Source organism: Propithecus coquereli, unplaced genomic scaffold (genome assembly GCF_000956105.1).
Source record: "Propithecus coquereli isolate 6110/MARCELLA unplaced genomic scaffold, Pcoq_1.0 Scaffold104, whole genome shotgun sequence".
Taxonomy (NCBI): Eukaryota; Metazoa; Chordata; class Mammalia; order Primates; family Indriidae; genus Propithecus; species Propithecus coquereli.
In genome coordinates, this window is record NW_012134303.1 from 1,571,096 (window position 1) to 1,597,442 (window position 26,347).

General features: G+C 36.7%; 1 protein-coding gene across 1 annotated transcript; it reads left to right on the top strand.

The window, feature by feature from the left end:
* Positions 1-2,026: 2,026 nt before the first annotated feature.
* FAM199X (family with sequence similarity 199, X-linked) lies at positions 2,027-24,742 on the top strand. The gene is made up of 6 exons (XM_012645674.1): positions 2,027-2,511; positions 10,187-10,406; positions 19,860-20,009; positions 20,243-20,404; positions 21,367-21,627; positions 22,913-24,742. The coding sequence occupies exons 1-6, from the start codon at positions 2,315-2,317 to the stop codon at positions 23,081-23,083; spliced, it is 1,161 nt and encodes a 386-aa protein (XP_012501128.1). The 5' UTR covers positions 2,027-2,314; the 3' UTR covers positions 23,084-24,742.
* The last annotated feature ends 1,605 nt before the right edge of the window (positions 24,743-26,347 follow it).

The following is a 26,347-nucleotide window of genomic DNA, read 5'->3' on the forward strand; positions in this document are numbered from 1 at the left end:
GAACATATTACTGACTGGCCAGTATATGCTCTTGGCCTGCAGCATGCTTGTAAGTGTGTCTTGTGAGAACTCCACTTTCCCATCACTTTCTTCTTTTCAAACTATTGCAAACCTTCATTTGTATAGCAAGCCATGAAGTATGAGGTTTATCTCATTTATTTTCTCACTAGCTCATGACAATTAAAGTACCATTACCTTGTGTCAACTTGATTGTGAAAACAGACTCAAATACATTTCCTAATTATGTGGCAGCACTTAGTTATCATGTACCTATCCAGATCCTACAGCATATGCTTAAAAATAACTGCAAAAGTAAAACGTACTTGTAGAAAACTTGCAGACTCTGTCATTAAACTCTAGTTTGAAAAATACCCACCTCTTATAGTATGTGCAAAAAGTATATATATTTAAAGTTTCTGGTGCTATTACCGGAATATCTAGATTATCATGCACCACTTGACTCTCTTTTCATTTGGGCAATCAAGTCTCTTGTTTGTGGGGACTAAGCCATGGCCCATTCAGCATCACCAGCCTCTGATCTCTGGGGATTGGCGCATTGGGGACCATAGACCAAACCATCACCACTCACATTTCAACAATTTTTAAATTGGTCAGCCCCATTAGATATTAATGAATGATTGATTTTGAAAGCCACATGCACAATGCAACATACCTTCTTGCAATCTCAATGAAAGAAAACAGGCATGCTCAACAGTCAAGTAATCAAGTAGCTAATGCAAGACAATAAATAAATTTTAAAAAAGGTACAAGAGCTGTTTTCACTATAAGTTGCATTGGTAGGGCAAGGCACAGACTTTAACACATAGTGGGACTTGTTTGTGTTAGAACTCCTCACTTCTTTTGCCTTCTTTTTCCTTTTCCTCTTGCTTTCTTCTTACACCTTTCCCCTCCTTTCCACCTATTTCCGTTCTATGTTTCCCTCAAGGATTAATGTATTGAGTTTTTCCACAAACCTAACTATATTTAATGCAAAAAATGTTGAGAAATTATGCCCTTAATTTATCTGAAAATGTGCTTCCTTTTATAAAACAGTATTAGGTAGCTTTTAAAATTGTCTTCATTTGGCAAAATGAGAAATTGGCAACCTTGGGTTTTCCACTGAACATTTTGAAAAAGTTTTACATATCCTAAATCTGGAACCACTTGTCCAGAGCACAGAGAAAAGATATGTGATAAGGGGAAAGAACAGTATGTACCACCTAGCAAAGTTGGTTTAAACTTAACAATTTAAGCTCCCTAACGTTTTCACGCGGGGAGGGAAGCATTAGCGGGAGTGCCTAAGTCTCGTTGGAATCACGGAAGGCTTCACAGAGGAGGTAACGTTGGAGCTGGGGCTTTAAGAATTAGCAGGGGAGAGGGGAGAAATGGCAGGGCTTTCCAAGCAGAGTGCATAATGCAAGTAAAAGCACAGAGCACAAAAACGCACTACGTGTCCAGCAGCTCTGAGTAGCCTGGTGGCGGTAACGTAGAGTTTTTGGAGTTAGGTGATTAAGGGTGAGGCAGGGACAATTTTTTCTGTTTGGATCATTTTCCCTACAGCTCATTGCACAGTGTTGGGCACACGCACTGCCGGTGCTCAATAAATACTTGTTGAACTGGGACAGGGTGATCCAGTGTGCTGGGAACAGGGCATCTGTATTCTTTCTCACGCACCCGCAGTGTGACCTTGGCCAAGTCCCTTTCCCAGGGGCTGCGGCTGCTGCTTAGTAATCAAGCGCGAGGTCCGCCCCGGGCACCGGGCGGGTCAGCGTTCTGAATCCCTGATTCGCTGCGCAGAGGGCGGGGCTGGGCGGGGCGGGCCGCGCGGGGCTGCAGCGGGCGGAGGTTCAGTTCCTCCTCCGCTCCAGCAGGGGGCACGGGGAGCGGCTTCTCTCCGCCCTTCCCCTCTTGACAGGCGCTGGGCGGACTGCTGCAGTCGCGAGCGGCGAGCGCAGTGGGAGGGGCGGGGCGGGCCGGGCCCGGCGGCAGCTCTGCGCTGACGGGCTGGGCCGGGCAGCTGCGGCGGCGGCGGTGGCGCCGACGACGACGGAGGCGCCGACGACGACGGAGGCTGCTGCAGAGGCCACTGAGGCACTGACTGGGTGGCCGGCGGGTCGTTGTGGCCTCCAGCAGCCTCTTCGCGCTGTCCCTCACTCCCTGGGCAGCGGCGGGCAGCAACGCTCAGCCTGCCAGTGAGCTGCGGCGGGCACACCCTGGAGCGGCGGCGACTGCGGACAGGTTAGAGTGGGGGCAGGGGCGGGCGCGGGAGCAGCCCGGGGCCAGAGAGGGAGCTCGAGCCAGGCCGTCTCCAACCATGTCCGACGAGACGTCGGCCACCACTTCGTACGAGAAGTTTCTAACCCCGGAGGAACCCTTCCCGCTCCTGGGACCCCCTCGCGGAGTGGGCACCTGCCCAAGCGAGGAGCCGGGCTGCCTGGACATCAGCGACTTCGGCTGCCAGCTGTCCTCCTGCCATCGCACCGACCCACTCCACCGCTTCCACACCAACAGGTACGAAGTGCTGCTGAGGGCAGGGGTGGAATTCCCAGCCCCGTGCCTCTCGCGGGAGAATGCTGGGTCGCTCCCTCGCTCCTGCTTCCTTGCCCCGGGCTGCGCTTCCAGTCACCCCCTCCCCCACCGTCTTCTGATCTGCGCTCATTCCCGGGCTCCTTCCCTACTCTCCCTCCCTATTTTCACTCCTGCCCTAGGATTTTTCTTTTGACCGGCGTTTTACTTTCTTTTCCCCATTCATTTTCTGGCTATAGCAACTCCTCCCTTCCCTACTTTCTCTTTCCCCTCCCCGCCCCTTGTCTGTACCCTGCGAATCCCAAACCCCCACCCTCGATTTTTAGATACTCCTCTGTTTCCATCCATCTGCAAAAGTTTAACCCCTTCCATTTCCGGTACACCGTAGAGTGGATTTCGGATGGCCCAAAATCAATCCGTAGGTCTTTTGAAAGGTGGCACTTTTAAAGCTAGAACCTTCCTTTTTCCCATTTTTAACCTGTCTCATAATCCTATTCCTTCCACTCCCACCCCTACCCCATTTTTTAGTGGAGCGCTAGGAAACTAGTGATTTTTTTTTCTCCTTTATGAACTCTTTGCCTTAGCACTTTAGGCCCTGCCAAAATGTATAAGCTTAAATCTGGAAGATTCCTTCATATAACACATCCCTTGGTTTGCTTCCCCGGTGGGGGGAGCAGAGCAAGGCTTAGGATGGGCTTGTTTATACAAATTTATTCAGAGGGTGCATCTTCTCCTGACTGGTTTTAGTAGAAGATAGTGTTCTAGAGAATTCTCTCATGCAAGAATTTAAGTGTTAGATCTAATGTTGTGGGGAATTTGAAAACGTTTTAGACATAGCCTCAACTTTTAATATAGGTGGATATTTGAGGTATGTATACAAAGGGCTGGGAAAGTGGACAACGGACTGGGAGAGGGGTTCAGCTATGGAAAATACTGGCAATAAATTAAGTAGTCTAATTCTGATTTCTGATCCAAGTTTACTATGTGAGTTTGATCAGATTCTTCCGTATTCTAATGTCTTTTGTATGTTTCTCCCCTTCTTCCCTTAAATCAATCCACAGATTTACTGAGCTTCTACCAGGTACAAGGAATGTAGAAAACATGATTCTTATCTAAAAGTTGTAGTCTGTGAAAACAAGGTGTTGTAGTTAAATCATCATTGTAACACATTTCAAAAGGAAGTGGCAGTAAATTTGTTAGGATTGTTCCAAATCACCATCGCAAAAATGAAGAAACAGGCCCAGATAGAAAAGACTGAGTTCAAGGTCGTAAAACCTAGATGGGCAAAGCCAACATTATTTTTGGGGAGCCAGTGATGAAACCTGGAAGAAAACTAATGGATCAAATGTTATAAATGGTTGTTATGGTTTCTTAGATTAACTCAGAGAAGCCTATTTAACCTTTAATGTAACTGTCACATAAATGTACCATTCATGAAATCAAGTGTGCTTAGGGTTATTTGTGTTGGAAAATAATGTAAAAGAATACCTTTGCATATATTTGCTATGTAAGTTTTGCAGCATTGGAGAAAGTCACCTACACAAGAAAATTCAATGATTTCAGAATGAGCCTGCTGTGATGATGAAGGCAAGGGAGTGGGGGCAGAGGTGGAGGGTAAGCACTACCAAAACTGGTGGAGGTGATGGGGAATGAAGCAATGAGAATAATGTGTCTTTTACAGCCTGTTCTGCTCTTCCTCTTCCTCCCCATTTTTTTCTTGTGTTTTCTTCCCCTTCTCTTAAAGACTGGTAAGGTCATGGCTGTTTTTCACAAAGAAGCAGTGAGGAGGGAGGGAGAGGTTCTTGTGAAGGCCCCAGATTTTCCAAGTCAAGCGTTTTTCCTAGTCACTGCCTGCTTTTTTTTAGCCTCCCTCTCCTATCCTACTTTTTATAAGACTCGGAATGGTGGCAGGGGGTCTAAAGATTTATATCCTTTTCAACAGAGAATAGGAGAAGCAGAATTAGCAATATTTATAGCAGATGATGTTTTTGCCCTAGGCTACCTTGCTTTTTAAATCTTTTATCCTTCTGGAAGGTTCTGCCTTCTTACCCCGCCTCAAGATGGCATTTGAGAGGACCATATGCTTCCAGCCGTTTCTTTTCAGGGGGGAAGCAAACAGCTAAATCATATATTTGGGCAAAGTTTCGTTTAGGAAGTTCTTTTATTTTGGCATTGTACATTTCACTTTTTTTCTTCACATCACATCATTTGCCAATTCAGGCAACAGTTCAAAAATCAGATCTGAATATTTGGGTACTGAAATTCTGCTTTGGGTTTAGTTATTGTAAAACAAACTTCATTGGAAGTAGAAAGCTTGGTAGTGGGTAGAAATTTGGCTTACCTTTATTTTGCTTCATTCTTATTACCTGATAAGAAAACTACAGAGATTGTTTAATGGCCTTGATAAGGGTTTTATGATGATGACAGTTTTGTGCCTACTCATTTACTGGTCTCTGGGTTATATTTGCAGTCTTCATTAGCCAAAGTGTCATGGCACTAACAGTCTCTGAGGTCGAATGAATGCAATGTTCAGATTAGAGTTGCCTGTGACGTAGGTTGATTTTAGGTTCAGTAAAAAATAAATTACACGGACACAACCAGTTTCTTTCTTAGGAAAGAATTCACACTTTCCTAGGAGTGTCTTTTAGGATTTTAAGACCTGGATGGGTTTGTCTAGAATTTTGGGAAAATAGAATAAATTCCAATAAGCCAAAAAAATTAGTGAACTTAAAAAATCTGAAATGTCAGTATGGAATATATATAGTGTTTAAGACATTTTTCTGATGTAAATGGGGGTTTTCTCTTAGTACTTCTGTCAGGGCTCGTTTTGTACACTAGCCATGTCTACTGCAACTACTACCACCACCACCAAAAAAGTTGTCATTTAGCAAATGGGAAAAATTATAATGATGTTGGTAGATCCTATGATTAAATTGTGAGATGAAGGAGGTTAATATGAACTACCAGATGTGTTATTCTTGTCATCTTTCAGGAGTGCATCAGTACCTTGACGTTGAACAATTGTGAAAAGTATGTGGGAGGACAGTGCCTTTTTGTATACCCTGTTGGCAGGATATGAGATGAACTAGTGTGTAAATCATTTATTCAGTTATGTGATTTTAGAGCCCCATTTTCAATCACTATTACCAGAAAACCCCCAAAACTATTAGTGTGCTTTTTGTACCACCCGTAGTTTTCCTATCTAGATACAGAATTAGAGGTGCAAAAGAGCCGTGGGTTGCAAGTGGGAGAACCCTGTTGAAGGAATTTGGTTTGGGGACTTGTTGAGACAAGTTGAGAATGGGGGTCAGGCTCTGGAGAAATACCCAGGCTAGAAATACAGATTTGGGAGTAATCAACAGAAATCCCTGTGTCGTGACAGGAGTGAAACCACAGGTTACAAAGGTTAAGAGGGTGGAAGTTTTTCAATAAATTTAACACGGAAAGGAAGAAGAGGGGATGTGGTAATAATTTGAAAGGGAAGTGAAGGTTTCTTCATTTGTTTTTTGCTTTGTTTAGTTTGTCTTTTCCAAGAATAGAGATTTTAGCTCCTTAGAAGCAGGCCACAGGAAAGGGAGAAGTTGAAAATACAAGAGAGGGTGGGATGAGAAGAGATGGAGGTGATGAACTCACAAGCCCAAATGGACGAATTAGTCTTAGAAATGACACGGAATGTTTTTTACTTCTGAGACAATAGAGAGAGTAGGAAAGATGGGTAATGATCCCAGGACAATTGAGGTAGCTAGGAGGGAACTTAAGTGGGTAGAGTAGGGGATTGTATTGTATCATCTGCTCCAAGTTGGAACCTTGATGGCCTGTTGGGCTCCAGAGCAGTAGCAGAGGTCAGGGTGACTGTATGGAGATTCTGGCAGGGAGTCAGTGATGAATACAAGTGATGATGAGGCACTGTACCCTAAGGGTGAATGCATAGCATAGATTTCAAATGACTTTTATCAGCTTGACAGTTATAACTTTATTCAACAGTGGTCACTGGCTGGATTCTCACCCTCAGAGATGATGGTTAGGTCCACCTGAGAGAGGAAGAGGCCGCAGAGGAATGTGTACATGGCACAAATGGATTTCTTAATTTTAGCATTTAAATGATTATTTACCAAAACACTATTGAGAGCACTTAGTCTGTATATTCTTGCTGAAATTCCTTGCAGAGAAATGTTCTTGGCTTTACGTTTTTTAAATTAAAATTTGAGCAGCAAGCCAACTTATTGAAATCTATTTGCACCATTTCATTGGAATTCTTTTCAACATTTTTCTCTTAAGATTTTAGAGAAAGTCTTTGAGAGTAATCTTACGGTTATAGCTAAAATCTTAGGTAGCTTTTTCTTAGTGGAATAAAATGTAAGGGCATATAAATTTGAATATTTTAGCACCGAGCACACAATAGGCATTCATTACAAGTTTAAAACTGACAGAAAGAATCACACTTAAATTTTTATTATAAAAGCTTATAGAAAATTGTGGGCATATAAAAACTATAAAGACCACTCATAATCCCTTTCCCCAAAGGTAACAAACAAGTGTCATCATTTTGATATTTTTTCACTTAATGTTTCTATGTACATATATAATTTTTAAAAGTCAGGATCAGGTTGTGTATACAATTTGTGAGCTGCTTATCTGCACTTACATTGTTGAGTGTTTTCCTTTTCAATAAATAGTCTGAAAATATGATTTTTAATGATTATAAGAGTACCATTCAGATATATCACTTAATTATTCCCCATGTTTTGGTAGCATTTATTTTCCCTTTTGACTGTTGCAAGTGATATTGTTTGGACATGTTTGTGCATACATCTTTTTTCCAAATTTCTGTTGGAGAAGGGAATAGAATCCTAGAAGGGGAATTAATGATTCCAAAGGAATGACCCTTTTAAAAGCTCCTGATATATATATAATACCAAATTGCTTTTCAGAAAGATTATGTCTGCTTACACTTGCAGTAGCAATGATTAAAAGTACTTCCTACTTTGTTTTAATCCATATTGGCTTAAAATAATAATAAAAATATTTGCAAATTAGAAGATAAATTTTTTTTTAAATCTTGAAGGGTGAAACATACCATTTTTCTATTTTGTAAATGATTTGTTTCAACTATGAGCCAGGTTTACTTGCCACTGATAATTAAAAACAAAAGAAAATCATGAATCCAGAAAACTAAGGAACACACTGATTTTGCCCTAAGGTAAGAGCATAAAACCAAGCAAATTCCTGACTCTGTCAGTGATCTAGTGGTTACATGATTGAATATGGCATGGCTTTTAAAAAAGGAATGCCATTGTTACTCATGGAGGGAAATATATTTGAACAAAATTTTTGCAAGCTGGAAAGAAATTCTAATTAAAAATAATCATCTAACAGTTTTTCCTAGCACTGAAATTAGTATTTGGCACGTGGAAGATAACTGACTAACGTTTGTTGAGTGGGTGAATGAATCAAGGGAAAAAAGTCATATGCAATTTCAAGACACAAGAGAAAAAATAGTTAGCTCAGGACCCAATGTAGATAGAGTTTACTGTGTCTAGGACAGAACTTGTGATGGCTGTTTATAACTTTTATCGAAAGATCTGGGCAATTTGATTAATTCTACTAGGTTTGTTAATTTTTTATAAAATGAGGATACTGCCCACCTAGCAAGCATGTGATGAAACTAAATAGTATTGCAAGGTATTCTAGGATTTTTAGATGAATTTTAGATTTTTATCTATTTATAAAAATTTATTGACATCTGCTTTTTATTTATTGAACTATAATAGTTTGTAGGTGTGTTCCAATGCTTTAAAATGCACTACGTTCAACTCAAAAGAAAAAGCTACCATGGAATTTTTCAAGTTGCCCAAATTTTGTAAATCAGGATCTTCTAAATTTAAGATTAGCCATACAAAATAGGGGAGGAAGTTTTAAAAAATGAAATATATAATTAAGAAAAACTGGATTAAATGAAGGATGAGAAACAACCTAATAATAGGTAAATAATAGGCTTTTTTTCAGGAAGTCATTATTTCAAGAGCTTATTAGTATTGGAAATACCAAGTCATTATCTTAAGGATTAATTTCCTATGCTACTGCCAAAGCAATGAAGATTATCTTATTAATTAGTATAACACTAGTGGAAATTTACAAAAGAAAACAGATTGATAGATTTCAAGACCAGAAAAAAAGAAACCAAAAGGCTCTGCAACAAATACTATAGACAAAATGTTAATATAGTTAATGCATAAAGAACCCTTTCAAAATCAATAATGAAAACATTAACACAGAAAAACACCATAGCATACTAGCTAATAAATATTTAACATTTTGATCTTGCTAGTAATCAAAGAAATAAAAATGTTTCTGTCCAATAAGATGGCTAAAACATTTTTAAGTAAAAATTTCAATGCTGTTAAGGTTGTGATGAGATGAGCACTTTTATATACTACCTCAGGGAGTGTAAATTGGTACAGCCTTTCAGAAAGATATTTGACTAAATGTACCATGAGCCTTAGAAGTATTCATATTCTTTGATTCAGTACTTAACCTTTCAAGCAGTATATCCTGAGAGAATTTATATTTTGATAAATAGTTATAAACAAAAGGCTCATCTCAGTATTATTTGTAATATAAGAAAAATTGGAAGCAGCCTATATGTCTATTATTGGAGGAATAAGGTTAAATAAATCATGATACATTCAATCAATGGAATTTTATATAGGCATTATATTTTTTCAAGTAATATGTTTAGGAAAATGTTATATATTAATAATATTAAGTGAAAAGGCCAGATACTAAAATATATACACATAGAATGATTGCTAATTCTGTAAAAAATATATATGCACCTAGAAATAAAGTACTGAAATAGTATGAATTAGTTATTGGTGGATAATGGAATTATTGGTCATTTTATTCTTTTTTCATTTCTTATTCTAACATCTTTGCAATGAGCCTGTATAACATTAATATGGAAAAGTTATTTAAGTATAACAAACACTTGAACTTCTACCTGTGTGCTTTGTTGCTGCTTTTCTCTACCCTGTAATAGCTCCCCTCTTCCTTTAATTTAATAATAATAGCTATCATGTATTGAGCATTTATTATGTGTGCTAAGTGCTGTGTATGCATTCTCATGTAATCATCACAGTAGCTCCATTTTAAAGATGGGGACACAGGCTTGGAGAGGTTATAATTTGCTTAAGATCAAATAGCTAGCAAGGGACGGAGCAAGAATTTGAATTCAGTCTGACTCCAGAGATTACTCATAACCACTATGCTATATGTTTTGTTTATGGATAAAAGTTTTACTTTATTCCTAATTTAAATACGTCGTTCTTTAAAATATTTTATTATAAACGTTTTCAGACAGCTACCAAAGTAGAGAGAATAGTGTAATGAACCTCACGTTTTTATCATGGAGCTTCGGCAATTATTCACATATGGCATCATGCTTCATCTATACCCCAACCTATTCCTTATTATTTTGAGGCAAATCCTAGACATATTCATAAATATGTTAGTATATTTCCTTAAAAGGTAAAGTTTCTTTTAAAAACACAAAAAACACTCACTTTTCTCATACATATCATAAATGTATCCTATTAATACCTTAAAATCGTGTGGATTCTGTAGTTCTTGCTGTGATTTCTTTTGTGTCGTGTTTTTGAAGGTGGAACCTAACTTCTTGTGGAACAAGTGTTGCCAGCTCAGAATGCAGTGAGGAGCTGTTTTCATCCGTTTCAGTTGGAGATCAAGACGATTGCTATTCTCTGTTAGATGATCAAGACTTCACTTCTTTTGATTTATTCCCTGAGGGAAGTGTCTGCAGTGATGTCTCTTCTTCTATTAGCACTTACTGGGATTGGTCAGATAGTGAGTTTGAATGGCAGGTAGGTTTTTTTGCTTTTATTGGCATCATTACTACACAAATAAAAGTATAAATTTCTCTTGATATTTTCATCTCTACCTCAGTAAGTTTCTCTGGTGTTTATCCAATCCTGGGGAATTCTCTGACAACATGTTTTAAGGTTAAGAAGTAGATGGAATATGTATCCTTTATTTTTGCTAATGTACCTTTTAGACTTCTGATACTACAGATATCCTTTTGTAGATTTTTGTGTAATTTAATACTTGTATAATATTACCATTATTGTGTATCATCAGTACCTTATGCGTGAATCTAAGCAAATTTATTCTTCTTACCTTGTAATAAATTGCTTTCATGTCATTATAGGATACACATCAGGGTCAAGTTATTGTATCTAATATCATAAAGCATTATTACCATAAATACATAATTTTTGGTTCTGTTATCAGAAGTATATAATTTCTCATTTTGTATTTTCTGTGTACGTAGAGCTGTTTTTCACCTGACACTTTTTTCTTCTCATGGCATATATACCATGTAAAGTGGCTTTGTGGAAAATTGTTTGAAAATGCTGCCTTATAATGAGGGCAATCTATCAGAAAATGTAGTTTTGTGTTATTGCAACATCCATTTTCTGATTGTAAAAGACAGTAACATTTAAAGAAGCTTTCCTGGCATACAGCAAAGGTTTTATTCAATAGATGAATGCCTACTATGTTTGAAAGCCATCTAAATACTTGAAGTTGTATTCCAAAAGAGGACTCGAATATTATTTTATTTCAAACAATTTTCTTTTCTTTTTTGGCTTATAAAAGACAAATTTATTTCTCACAATTATGGAGGCTGGGAAGTCCAAGATCAAGGTGCCTGCATATTTGGTCTCTGGTGAACACCCACTTCCTTATAGATGGTGCCTTTTTGCTGCATCTTCACATGGTGGAAGAGGTGAAGGGCCTCTTTTAGGCTTCATTTATAAGGGCACTAATCCCATTTATGAGGGTTCCAGCCTCATGACCTAATCATCACCCCAAGGCCCCACCTCCTAGTACCATCAGCTTGGGGATTAGGATTTAAACATACGAATTTTGGGGAACACAAACATTCAGACCATAGCTCATTCTAATTTCTAAATCCAGTCACTTAACCCTCAACTATCTTTACTTCTCTGTGACATTTGACACTGATGACCCCTCCTTCTGTCTTTTTTTTTTTTTTTTTGGTACCCTCCCTCTGTCTTGAAACACTTTCTTCCCCTGGCGTCTATGACACCTGCTGTCCTGGGTTTTCTCCCTCACATCTGACTGTGTCTACTCAGTCTCTTTAATAGCTGCTGCTCCTTAGACTATCCCTTAAATGTCACCCACAGTCTTGCTCTCGATCTCATTTTCTTTTGCCCATATATTTATATATACATATACTCAGCTATGATAAATACCACAAAAATGCCAGTGAATCTTGAGTCTCCATGTCCAGCCCAGGGCCATCTCCTAAACAGTCTCAGAACAGTGATCACCTGCTGGGCTTCTGCACTTGACCATCCCTCAAGTTCCTCAAACTCCTCATGTTCAAAATGGACTGTGCTGCCACTTCCCTAATCCTGACACACCATGTCTCTTTATCAGTAAACATCACCAGAATTCCAATGTCACTGTCCAGTCATCTTGGACTCCTCCCTCTCTGTCACCTTCCACAAATGATTGGTCACCAAATCCTACTCATTCTATTGGTGTAAAAGTAACCTGGATGCACCTGCTCCTATTTGAAACACCATCTTTGCCCAGTATAGCATCAATAAGAAAAAAAAATGAAAAGTAATGTAAACCTTTACTGTAATCTCCCCCCAAATGCCAAAGGGTGATTACAGAGTATGACACATAGCAGAATGCACTAAAAGCCTCTTACTCATCCATTTCCTCTAAAAAGTTGACCGCTTTTCACAGCATGGTGGTTGAGCTATCTCACATACTCTCTCCTCTCAAAACAGATGCAAGATCCCTACATAGAAGGCTAGAGGAGGGTGGAAGCCTGCAAGTATTCATGTAGGACTATATTTTTATACTGCCACATATATTTGTTGAATTTGTGAATTATCCCTGTGTGCATCATATGCCTTTCTTCCCTCATGACTTTGTTGCTGCCATATATGTTCAAGTTTTTTATTCTTTCATTTTTTATTCTTCTCTATTCAAATAACTTTTCATTCGCCTATTTGCCTCTATGCTTTCCTTTGTCCACTTCATCTTCCTTCCCCACTGCCACTAAAGTCATCTCTATAAATCAGATCTGTTCATGCTATTCTGTTACTTAAATCCTTTACTGGCCTCATAACCTGTAAGTTGAAGTGCCAACTCCCTAGTCCAGCATGTAAGATCTTTTTTTTTCTTCATTATTATTTCAGCATATTATGGGGATACAAATGTTTAGGTTACGTATATTGCCCTTGCCCTTCCTGAGTCAGAGCTTCTCAAACAGTTTTCAAATAATACAAAATGGCATCAAATTAAAAAGAAAAGGCTCCAAGCCCCACTCTACAGTGGTTACCACTCTTAAGGGCTTATACAGATACAAGTATGTTAGTGTATTGTTAAAAACACACAAAGAGGACCATACTTCATCTACTGTTTGGCCTCGTGCTTTTTTTCAACTAATATATCTCATTGTTTTTATAACTAGATCATAATTTATTTAATCAGTTTCCTAATAACTATTTAGGTTAGTTTCAGTTTTTTGTTATAAACAATGCTACACTAAAAATTAAGAGATGTTTTTAAAGAGAAAAAAATAATTCACAACCCTTCTATTTTTATTTTTATATTATTTCAACTTTTGTTATATATAGTTATAAATATGATTTAGATAAAAATCTATAAAAATTTTTTAAATTTTTTAAAAAATTGAGATAAAATTTACCATTTTAATCATTTTAAAATGTACAATTCAGTGGTTATTATTAATATACTCACAGTATTAATATACTCACAGTCCCAATTCTTCCCTGCCTCTATCACCTGGCAACCACTAATCTACTTTCTCTGCGGATTTGCCTTTCTGGATATTTCATATAAATGGACTCATAATATGTGGCCTTTTGTGTCTGGCTTCTTTCACTTAGCGTAATGTTTTCAAGGCTCATCCATGTTGTAGCATGTAACAGTACTTCTTTCCTTTCTAGGCCGAATAATATTCCATCATGTGGGTATACAGTACCACATTTTGTTTATCCGTTCATTAGCTGTTGGACATTTGGGTTGTTTCCATTTTGGGGCTGTTATGAATAATACTGCTATGAACATTCAGGTACAAGTTTTTATATGTATGTATATTTTTAATTCTCTTGGATATCCCCCGAGGAGTGGAATTGCTGGGTCATATGATAACTCTTAGTCTAACTTTTTCAGGAACTGCCAACATAGTTTCCAGAGTGGCTGCACCATTTTACATTTACACCAGCTATATATAAAAGTTCCAATTTCTCCACATCCTCGTCCACACTTGGCATTGGCTGTCTTTTTGGTTATAGCCATCCTGCTGAATATAAAGTAGTATCTCATTGTGGTTTGATTTGCATTTTTGCTAATGACTAATGGTATTAAGCATCTTTTTATATGCTTATTGGCCATTCGTATGTCTTCTTTAAAGAAACATCTATTCAAATCCTTTGTCCCTTTTAAAATTGTGTTTGTCTTTTTATTGTTTAGTTGTAAGAGTTCTTTCTGTATTCTGGCCACTAGACCCTTATCAGATGTTTTGCAAAAATGTTTTCCCATTCTATTAGTTGTCTTTTCACTTGATAGTGTTCTTTGACACACAAAAGTTTTTAATTCTGATGAAGTTCAATTTATCTGGTATTTCTTTGCTGTGTTTATAATGTCATATTTTAAAAACCATTGCCTAATCCAAGGTCATGAAGATTTTCACCTGTTTCCTCTTCAGAGTTTTAGAGTTTTAGTTCTTATATTTAAGTCTTCGATTCATTTTGACTTACTTTTTGTACAAATATGGTGTAAGATAGGAGTCCAAATTCATTCCTTTTTTTTTTTTTTTTAAGAGATGGGGTCTTGCTGTTGCCCAGGCTGGACTTGAACTCCTGGACTCAAGTGATCCTCCTTCCTCAGCCTCCTGAGTAGCTGGGACTAGAGGCATGCACCACCATGCCCAGCTAATTTTTTCTATATATTTTTATTTGTCCAATTAATTTCTTTCTATTTTTAGTAGATATGGGGTCTTACTCTTGTTCAGGCCAGTCTCGAACTCCTGAGCTCAAATGATCCACCTGCCTCGGCCTCCCAGAGTGCTAGGATTACAGGCCTGAGCCACCGCACCTGGCCCAGGCACAATGTTGAATAGAGGTGGTGAAAGTGAGCATCCTTGTCTTTTTCCTGATCTTAGGGGAGTACTTTCATTCTGCTTTTGGATAGTTCTCTAGTATCTTGTTAAGGATTTTTGCATCTATATTCATAAGGGATATTGGTCTATAGTTTTCTTTTCTTGTTGTGTCTTTGCCTGGCTTTAGTATCAGGATAATTCTAGCTTCATAGGAATTAGGAAATGTTCCCCTCTCTTCTGGATAAAATTTTGTAATAAAATTTTCTCATTTAACATATCATAAACTTTTTCATGATATTCATAATGAATTCTTTAATGGCTGCATAATATTCTTGCTATTAGATGTACTAGAACTGGTGAAATCATTCCCCTATTTACAGTTGTTTCAAATTTTTCTCTATTATAGATAACAGAGATCATTTTTGTGTGGGTTATCATTTTATTCTTTAGTGTCTCATTTTTTTTAGGTACATGCTTTGTATTTAAAATCAGGCCAGGTGCAGTGGCTCATGCCTATAATCCTAACACTTTGGGAGACCAAGGTGGGAGGATTGCTTGAGGCCAGGAGTTCGAGACCAGCCTGGGCAACATAGTGAGACCCCCATCTCAACAAAAGCTTAAAAAAAATTAGCAGGGCATGGTGGCATACACCTGTAGTCTCAGCTACTTGGCAGGCTGAGGCAGGAAGATTGCTTGAGCCCAGGACTTTGAGGTTACAGTGAGCTGTGATTGCACCACTGCACTCTAGCCCAGGCAACGGAGCGAGATCCTGTCTGAAAAATAAAAAAGAAAATAAAATCAGACTGCAAGGATTCTTCATAAAGCTTAATCAAATGTAGTGCTGATAATTCTGAGATATTTTTTCTGCTTATTTCATGTGGTTTATTTAGTCTTATCCATAATGTTGCAAGGTGGCAGGCAATTTTAAATTTTAATTGATGGCTTCTTTACTCATTTCATGGGTAGTTAGAGTGGAAAATCATCCCCATCCACTCACCATTAATGTACTCGAGTGACTACGATATTGGAACTAAAATCAGTCCTGCCTTAGTAATGTGTTTTCCCTCTTCTGAAATTGGAGTACGAGTACTCTGTTACCATGGATATTTGCTGTTTAAATATTCTGAAAGGTTTAAAATGCTGTCTTGTCTTTGTGGGACCTTATAATGATGAGCAATAAATTATCCAAGAAGATAATTACAAATTATATGTTAGGATTAATACAGACTAAAAATCATTTAATATAGTTTAAAAATTTGCATTACTTCTGTTGTGATTGAAAACTGCATCTGTTTAAATCTTTCTTTTTAACAGATGTTTCTGTTACTACTAAAGTAAATATAAATGATTTATAGATTCTCTGGGAAGAGAAATGCTAACTACTCAATAAGAAGAGATTTTAACCTTAGAATGAAGTAACATCTTAACATTTTGCTTTGCTGATAGTTTTCTTTCCTTGCATTCCTTTTGTTATTAAGGATATATTTGACTAGTCTTAGAGCTTGAGAAATTGTTTCTATTGTTGAGCAGGAAAGCTTAGAAAATTTAAAGAGTGAATAATTTTGCTGTCACACTTGAAACCTAGAGGTACAGTCTGAAATTACATATTAGCTGTTACGGAAATGAGCTTACTCATAAAATTCTGCTGCATCCTGCAGAAAATATGGCAGAGATTTGATTTAAATCTCCCTATGTGTCACAATTACTGATTATAATATAAATATGCCAGATATTGTCTATGAAAGATATGGAATGGGAGTTATTAAGCATTTTATTCTGAAATATATTATCAGTTATAAAATGGAAAATTACTGGTCTAATAAATATATAGGAGCCCATACAATTAATTCTGCTGTACAACTGCTACTCTAATCCCATATCTCCAATTGACTACTTGACATTTCCACTTGGATGACCTTATTATTTAATACTAACCTATTATCTAATGCTGAGTTCTTGGGCAGTGATGCCACTTCCAATTACAATGTTTCCATGGAAAAAGATAGTCTCTGCTTTGTGACATGTCTTATAGCATAGTGAAAAATGACTATGTTCTGTTTAAAGGACACTTGTGCTTGCTTCTTCCATTATCACTACAAACTCTATATCCCAGCTTGCATTCTTCTCTCATTCCAAACTGCCTCCAAGGCAAGACTGTCTGGCATAGTAGAAAGCACTGGACTTGTGTCCTACTTTGGATTCTGCCACTTAAATTGTATGACCTTCCCTGGACATCATTTTCCCTTATTTGTAAAATGAGGGTGTTGGACTAGAAGTTCTGTAACATTGCTTCACTTCTCTTGCTGTAAAAATTGAGGTTTAAGTGTATCACTCTGGATGAGTTGTATGACCTGCCAACAATTTTCTTCTGGTCTCAACATCTTGACTCTTTATTACCCTTATTCTTTCAGTTATCAAACAGCTTTGTAAATTGTTTTCCATTTGAAATTTTTCATATCTTTTTTAATTTTTCTTTCCATTTTTGCTTATCTTAGTTCAGGCCTAGATTACAACAAAAGCTTCCTGTTTAATTCCAGTTTTAACTCACTCTATTTTGTCCCCATAGTGCTTTTAAACTAATCTTCCCTAAAGACCATTTTCATCAAGTTACTTCTACTTTGAAAATGTTATCAGCCCTCTTCTCCATATCATATGACAGTTTCTGGGTCTTCTGTTGAACTTGCAAGTCCCTAGCACTGATTTTCTGTTTTCATCATGTTGATATATGATTAAGTGATATATGATATCTACGATATATGTCACCTCACCCTATGTTTTTTTCCATCCGTGATTTTATGAAGTTATTCTCCTTACCTGAATGCCTTTTTCTTTTTCCCCTTCTATCATTCTGAAACACTACCTTGTGAAACTTAACCCACCCACTTTAGCAAAATGTGGCATTTTCTGAGGATCTATGCTTTTCTAAGAGTCCAAAACGATGGCAAGGGATAGAAAAAGAAAAATACATCTCTCTATTGAGTTTCACCTATATGCCAGGCATGTTAATCTCACTTAAACCTCTCAATAATCCTTTGAGATTGATGGTATTAATGACATTCTACTACAGACTCTGAGGCTGAAAGAAACAAATTAACCTGCAGAGGTTATACTGCTAGTGAGCAATGGAGCTGGGATTGGAACTCGGGAGTCTTTTTACTTCTCCCTGAAAAAAATGGCCAAAGAAGCATTAATTACCTTTTTTTACACCCCTCAACAAACACATAAACAGAATTAAAGGTACAAATTTAAGTGCTTAGCATTTTGTCTGGCACCTAGCAGATATTCTCTAAACATTTAGATGAAAATTTTTCTTAAGTTTCGAAAGTATAGGTATTTTAGGAGTTCCTTTTTCTACCTCATTTATCAAAGGAGCTTGAAGTAGGGGAGGCCTTTCATATGATAAGGAGTGTCTCATTTTGTTTTAGGGACCCCAAGGAAATGTCTAATGTTGTGATTTGAAGTCAAAGGGAAAATAGGAAAGCATTTTCTTTTTTCCCATTAAAGTCTGAGAAAGAGATAGCCTTCTTGTGTGTATTCAGCAATCATATATTCATAACAATGACTAGATAACATTAGGGCCAAGGGGGAAAAACAATTCAACTAACAAGCAATGTTAGTTAATGAGATTTTAAAAGAAGTTAAATTGTTGAAAGTCACATAGTTGAATTCATCAGTGACCGTCATTGTGATAATGTGGTTTTTAAGAGTAGTAGCTACTTACAAGGGTGTAGAAAGAATGGTCTTTCTCAACTTAGTTTCATTCTGAATCTCGTGGTCATCTTGCAGGGTTATTGACCCCATCTTTGTGGCCTCACTCATCTCTTCTATGAGATTGACTCCCTGTGCCTGCCTGCAATCCTTTGTAGCTCTCCCAAACTTTAATCCTGCAGCTTCAACCCACTGCTAGATATTTCCATTGATGACCTGTCATTTCAAATTTAGTATTCATCATGTGCTGTGTTATATAATTGTATGTTTGTGTTATCGTATTACCTTCCCAAATAGAGTATAAAGTTTTTGTTTAAGGACTTAAATTCCTTTGAATCCCCTGTACCTATTAAAGTGCTGTGTGTACAATAGAAGTTCAAATACATGTGATTCCAATAGTCTTCATGACTAAAGTAGCTTCTCTTTTGGTAACTTCGAAAGCCTAGGAATCATCCAGAGTTCAGATACAATTGCAAACTCTATCGAACCAAAAAACAACAATAAGATGCTGTTTTGTACCTTGTAAAAATGAAAGCAGTGTTTCTGAAAATTGTTATAGTCTCTTTGTAGAAGAAAATACTTTTATCTTTTTGATAAGTGACTTAAATACATTTATTTAAATCTATTAGAACTTTTGATGTTTATTACCTTGATAATGGTGATGGTTATGTTGGTGTATGTGTATGTGTAAACTCATCAAATTGTATACATTATACATCAATAAAGCTGTTAATAAATTGAATCCACTCTGTTTAATAGGCAATATAAAATTATAGAACATATTTTTGCTATTTTTCTCACTTTAAATTGATTTGATTTTCTGTGTGTTGAACTTGGTTTTATTTCTCCTTTGTCTATACTTTGTTTTCCATCATTTTTTTCTAATTTTTGTTTTCTAATACTTCTGGTCCTTAAAGTGTTTGCAGCATATTTTAAATTATTTTAATTGTCTCGAGATTGTTAATACAGACTTGAGGACAAGGACCATGATTTGTCTTTATGTTGGAAGCATGTCTGGCACAGTCTATGACAGAAAGCCAGTTAGTGGCAGATCACTAAGGTCTCCCAAGATGGAGACCCGAGCTTCTTATTCATTAAGTTGTCTGGGCTGTAGTCACATTCACATTATAAATTAAAAACCTTACTGATGATTGACTCTTAACTTCGATGTTAACAGGTCTTGATTATGATTTTAAGCTTTTGGAAAACGTCTTTTATTGAATAAGTAAATACATACAAAAAGTATATTGATGTTGCTGCTTTGTATAAAATAGGCATGGGTCAGAATTAATGTCCTCCAATTCTGTATTTGCCATGAGTCTTATATCGAAGCAACTTTTAATCAATGTATGATTTAATCAACGTGATATATTGTGATGTTTAAAATGTAATTTTAAAAAATTTTGCTTTCCCTGCCTCCACCTTCCTTATTTTTATAAAGTTACCAGGCAGTGACATTGCCAGTGGGAGTGATGTTCTTTCTGATGTCATACCCAGTATTCCAAGTTCACCTTGCCTGCTTCCTAAAAAGAAAAACAAGCACCGGAATTTAGATGAGCTTCCTTGGAGTGCAATGACCAATGATGAGCAGGTAAATATCTGCACATTCTTAATTAAAAGCATATATATGGAGAATGTGTGAGGCTCAGTTTATTGCTGATTGCTGTTTAAAGCTGGTAAATCTAAATTTGAGCTTTAACTATTTTTCAGGGAACAAATGTAATCTTAAGCGCTCCTAATATATAAAACACATTATAATTGACATACTAAAGGATCAGAGGTTTTAGCAAAGATATTGTTTGTTGTAATTTTTTTATCACATAGGTGGAATACATTGAGTATCTGAGTCGGAAAGTCAGTACTGAGATGGGTCTTCGGGAGCAACTTGATATTATTAAGATCATTGATCCTTCTGCTCAAATCTCCCCTACAGACAGTGAGTTTATTATTGAACTTAACTGTCTCACAGATGAAAAACTGAAGCAGGTATGTAAAAAAAATACAGATTGTTTACCTATTGAAAATACCACCATCTTATAAAATGTAGACTTGAGTAATCATATATAAATACATAGATAAATAAAGTCAAAATCATTGTTGTAAAGTATATTATTAGGAAAAATGATGGTAATGTTTGAGAACATGTGGTTTTAATAGGTTTTATGCACATCTCACATGGCAGTATCTTTCTGGGATCAGTGTGATTCTAGAACCTGCTCTTCAGTTGTATAGGCTTTGAACCTTAATGTCACTACTGAAGGGGTGATGAGGCTAAGGTATGGATTTATTCTAATTCAACTTTCAGGAGACTAGTTGACAATCCAAATACTGATTTAAGCTATACTTTGGTAAACATCTGGGCTGAGGGATTTGAGTTAAAATGAAAAAGAGCTTTGCTGCTCTTTTTCTCTAGTACATGGCTGAATGAATATTTGTGTCCTTAAGTTCTACTTTTGGTTTGTTTGTTTTGCATTTATCATTATTTATGAAAATTTCTCTCATTTCAGTATTTCTCCCAACAGACACACTATAATTTTCTCCATTGCAGCTCATTTTTCATTAGTATGGTAAATTGTCTTGCATTTGAAGACAGGTACTGTTGGCCCTTAGCTAAGATTTAGGAAACACCCTAATGTTAATTACAATCTGCAACTTACTTAAATCATCTTAAGTGGAGACCTTTAACAAATACCTAATCTCATATGTTTTATTTTGTTGTTAGTTTCTATTTCAGTGTTATTTTCTAGAATTTTGAACATTGTCCATTTTTCTGGTACTTATTTCTAAATTTAGAGATTTTTTTGCCCTTCTATTCTACCTTATTTATGCATCTGCAGCACTTTTGACAATCTTTTAGATTAAGTACAATATGATTGTTTTCCCCTCAGCATTTTGAGGGTAGAGGGTCAAGAAACCACACTAACCAGTTTTTGTCTGTGTATCCCAAGGTCAGAAACTATATCAAGGAGCATAGCCCTCGCCAAAGGCCTGCAAGAGAGGCCTGGAAGAGGAGCAACTTTAGTTGTGCAAGCACCAGTGGAGTGAGCGGTGCCAGTGCCAGCAGCAGTAGTGCCAGCATGGTCAGTTCTGCAAGCAGCAGTGGGTCCAGTGTTGGAAACTCTGCTTCAAACTCCAGTGCCAACATGAGTCGAGCACACAGTGACAGCAACCTGTCTGCAAGTGCAGCAGAGCGGATTCGGGATTCAAAAGTAAAACGTCTAATCAATACAAAACTTTACCTTTCAATATTAACATTAGTACTCCTTCATATAAATTTCTTGAAGAGTTAAAATGATCCTGCTATCTAGATACCTGTGGGTTTTGGTTTTAATTGAGCAAGCAGGATGCTCTGCTGTTGAACAAAGCACTCCAGGCTGAGTGCTTTGACATGCCATTTTGACCCACAACCATATCTCATTCAATTTTATCTGATTTTTGTGTCTAAGTAAGATAAATTGATGGAAATAATGAATTATCTCGATTGCAATATTGACTGCAACTCACTACTGAGCGAATCTCACTATGTTGCTGATGTTGCTGTCTATTAGCTCCTAAGAATGTTGTGTGTGTGTTTTGTGTGTGTTTAATGTTTTCTCAATGTTATAATCTTGAATGTTTCTTCTTAGCTAATTTAAAAATGTAATAATGCTCTCTGTAATTTCCATCTATTCTTTCACAATTGAAAAATGCTATATAATATATAGAATTATATATTTAAAAAGATATAAGCATATATATTAAATAGAATGGTGCTGTGGCTTAGCAGGGGAGTTTAGTTCCTTGCAGTGGAAAGAGTCTAGAACCAGTTTAAGGATGATAAGAGAATCTGTTTAATTCTTTGGGAACCCAGTGATGACTTGAAGATACACAGTGATTCCTTCTCTGGTTCTTAGTGAAGTAGCAGAAACATAGCCAGCTTTGTTGGGATGTCTCTGGATATGTGGTCATTCCTTTTTGGCATCAGTTCACCAGTGACAAGGGTTGGAGTACTCACAGGGTTTCTAATGGACTTTTAAGATGGTATTTGCCTAATATGAAAAAGGCATGATTTTTTCCCCAGCCATTGTAAAATTGCTGGTGTTTTTAGATGAAAGGCACCTGAGAATGATAAGCATTAGAGATTTGGGCAATGTTCTCTACATTTGTTTTCAGTATCGTCCCCGAGTATTAATTGTATGTTCGCTGTGCACTGACACCAGTGTACCTTAATTGGATTAAAAAAGGAAAGGCTTTGAAATGACCGGTTATTCATAACTAGCCAAAATGATCAAGTTTCAGCCCTTCCTAATCAGAAGGGTCACTGGTCAAATACCATAAAAATAGAATCTTGAAGAATTATTTTTCAAGTCTAAGCCAATGGCTCACTTAATTGGAACAAGGATCATACTAACAGCTCTTAAAATTTGGAAAATAGAGAATTTGATTCATAAAACATTTTGGGGTGGATATGCCAAGAGCTAAACCTTACTGACTTAGAAATTTTTATTTTGACAGAAGCGATCCAAGCAGCGGAAGTTACAGCAGAAGGCCTTCCGCAAGAGGCAGCTGAAAGAGCAGAGGCAGGCTCGGAAGGAGAGACTCAGCGGGCTCTTCCTTAATGAAGAGGTGCTGTCCTTGAAAGTCACTGAGGAAGACCATGAAGCAGATGTTGATGTTTTGATGTAATAAGGGTGAATTTATCAGCATTCTTTCTAAGCATTATTCTATCCTTATTGGTTTACATGCATCTTGACCAAAATTTTGGTTAGGGCTGTGCTGATGTATCATTAATAATTTAGGCTAGTGGTTCTCAGCAGGTGGTCCAGGGACCTGCAGCTTCATCATTACCTGAGTTGTCCGGAATGCATACTATTGGGCCCCACCCCCTAGTGAAACAGAAGCCAGAGGGGAGGGGCCCAGCATTGTGTTTTAACTAGTGCCAGGTTATTCTGATGCACATTCTGGTTTAAGAACCACTGACTTTGGTAAATGTTTTGACTATTTAAACATGGTGGTTAAGTGAGCTTTTTCAAAGACTAGTACTTTTACAGTTTTGAAGATTTCAAGGTACTGCTGACAAGTAGTTTATTATGTCAGTATACATACATGTGTGAAGATCATAATTCAGTTCCCTTCTTAATGTTACAATTTCTTAGTTTACTTTTTCTAAAGGGCCAGAGCATAATTCTTGATTCCTGGTGGAAATCTTTTTTGAGGTGTAGGTGTGGGCAAGGTGTGGATTGCTGTTTACAATAGTGCCTTCATTAGGTTTAGTTCTATTTTCATTCATTATTAACTCAAAGGTATAAGAACAGGCCCTAATTTTTTTCCTGTTAGATTTCTTTTTTGTTTTTCACTTCATGTAAATTCATTGTCCCCTCTGTACTTGATGACTACTGAGGAAGTAATGTTACTAGTAGCTGAATTTTAGACTTGATGCTATGTTGATTAATATTCAAATTGAGAAAGCAATTAGGCAAAAGAACCAGTTCTACTTTTCCATTGCTTTCTGAAATTTTAGGCTGTAGAATTGTCTCAGAGGTGGAAAATAAGTCTCTCTATAGCTTTCTCAAGTCCTTTTTGTAGGTCTTTTTTTTTTTCAGCACAGCTCTAATTTTTAAATATTTGGTATAACAGCTTCTGGCATGTGACCTGGTTAATGTTCAAAATTACCTGATGAAAACCCTTACAGTTCTGCTAAACTTCTCTATAAATTACTAGACATACACAGAGCAGTAAAGATATAGAAACCTTAGCTTGTTGGTTATTAATAGAACCCTAATTTTAAATGTGAAATCATGGAGTTTCTTTAAATGTTTTCATGGAGAGTTTGTTATCATGAACATTGGGAATAGCGTGATTCCTTTTCTTCTACCACATGTCTTGAACATTCACATGGGTTAAAGAAGATGGAAACTGATACTACTGACAATCAAGCTGCTTTCTGACTTTCATAATTTTCTTTTTATTGTGGATGACATTTGGGAGGTAATCATGATTCTGTAGGAAGAGTTTTAAATCAATATTTTTTAAACTCTAGAGTCCATAGGTTAATGGGATTTCTACTTTTTATTTTTTGTTATATCTAGTAGCTTGTTAAGAAAATGATTAATGACTTAAATTCTTAATTCTCAGTTGATATGAAGGCTTAAACTTTGCTTACAATCATGTGTTTTAAATTTTTTATTTCATTTCGGTTCCTTGAACATTAAAGAATGAAAACTGAGGATAAAAATTAATGCATTGCAGCTTTGCCAAGGTCCGTGGTATGGTTGTAATCTTTTGAAGACTACTAAGTCATAATTTAAAATTTTACTAAAATAAAAGTATGTCTATTGTTTTCAATTGGAATTATCCTTCTGACTTTCCCTCTACCCCCTCTTTGGTACTCTTGACCAGCTTAGAGGGCCCAAAGAGAGCTTGGGGATAGACTCCAGAATACTCTGCAGAAGGTAGAAAGAGTCAACCTTGTTGTTTTCCCTGCCAAGTATAGGAAGAGCAAATGGAAAGAAGAGCAAATATATCTGAATTCTCTACCTGTTCTTAGCAAAAGCAAAATCCCACAGAATGATTGCCTAACCCTCTTTACTTATTCTTCAAAGAAAATAGGCCCCTTTTAGAGACTATAGAGCAGTATTTATCTGTCAAATACTTGGCAGATTTATTTATTTGACAGTGACCAGTAAAAGAAAATCGTAAATAAAGTTGTGATGTAATTTAAGACAAATTTCTCTACTCTCCCAACAGTCAAATAGTCTTGTTACTTTAGATTTAACTTAAGATATTCTTAAACAAGTTTACCAAAGTGCCACAACGCCAATTTTTAAAGTTTGTAGAAGTGCATCATGAAGTTTTGTGTAAATCTGGATGCACTGTCGTTACAGTGCTATAAATTAGAGATAGCCCGTAAAGTTGGTCTGGAGGAGTTTGAAAGTATTTCCTTTGATTGAAAGAAAAAAATTAAACAGCTTGGGCTTGCTTATGATCTAAGAGGGATATTAAAAGTCTTTATCCCCTCAAAAAGAAGCCAGCAAAAAAGAGACATAAGCAAAAAGCTCTTTTGTCTTTGTTAATGTGCTATACTTTTTTTCTGTTTTAATGCCTCATGTAGATAATTCAAGTTTGAATTATCTCTTTCTTAGAATATAATAATTTATTTAATCAGGGATACTCTGAGTCCAATTTAAAATGAATTCAACTCAGTATTCTTTCTTTTTAAATATAAACCCTAACTAACCAATGAATAAAAAGGCAAGATGTATTTGCTCCTGTGTTGGTTCTCATCTGTAAGGGAACTGACATTGGAGCAAATAAACCTTGTTGATTGAGGGCATGATAAATTCCCCACACATTTATCCAGATACATTTTATTAAAGATCTTGTAGTATGTCAGTCCATACCACTGCTTTTTCAAGGATGAACTTTGAGTTAAACAAAATGGCATGTATTTTTCTATGGTCTTGCAAAAATTAAAGGAAGGCAATGTACTAAATAATACGTAGCGGAGTACGTAGGGCTAGTTCATTCTGTCCCAACAAGAACTTAGAATAAAATAACACTTTTCTTCCATAGGACTTGTCTCATTTTTTGTTAGGCCATGGCAGTTTTTTCCAGTTCCTCCGTCCTTAGGGCAAATTAGATATTGTTGAATTAACCCCAGAAATTGACTTCTAAAATAATGACTTTATAGATTGGGTGGATATCTCATTTTATTTAGCTTTTAAAAATGTTAAATCCCGTCATAAAGCAAAAATTACAAGAAACAGCTGTATAAAGGTATCTAGATTCTGATGAGCTTTAAAAATTTATCAAATGTCTTCATATTTAAGCCAAAAATGTTAGTATACAACCAATATAGAAGTCTTGTTTGTTTCCAGGTTCTCTAGCAGAGACTTTTTGTTCGTGGGTTACTCTGTATAGCCTCATGTGCCTTAAAGGTGGTGAACTCTG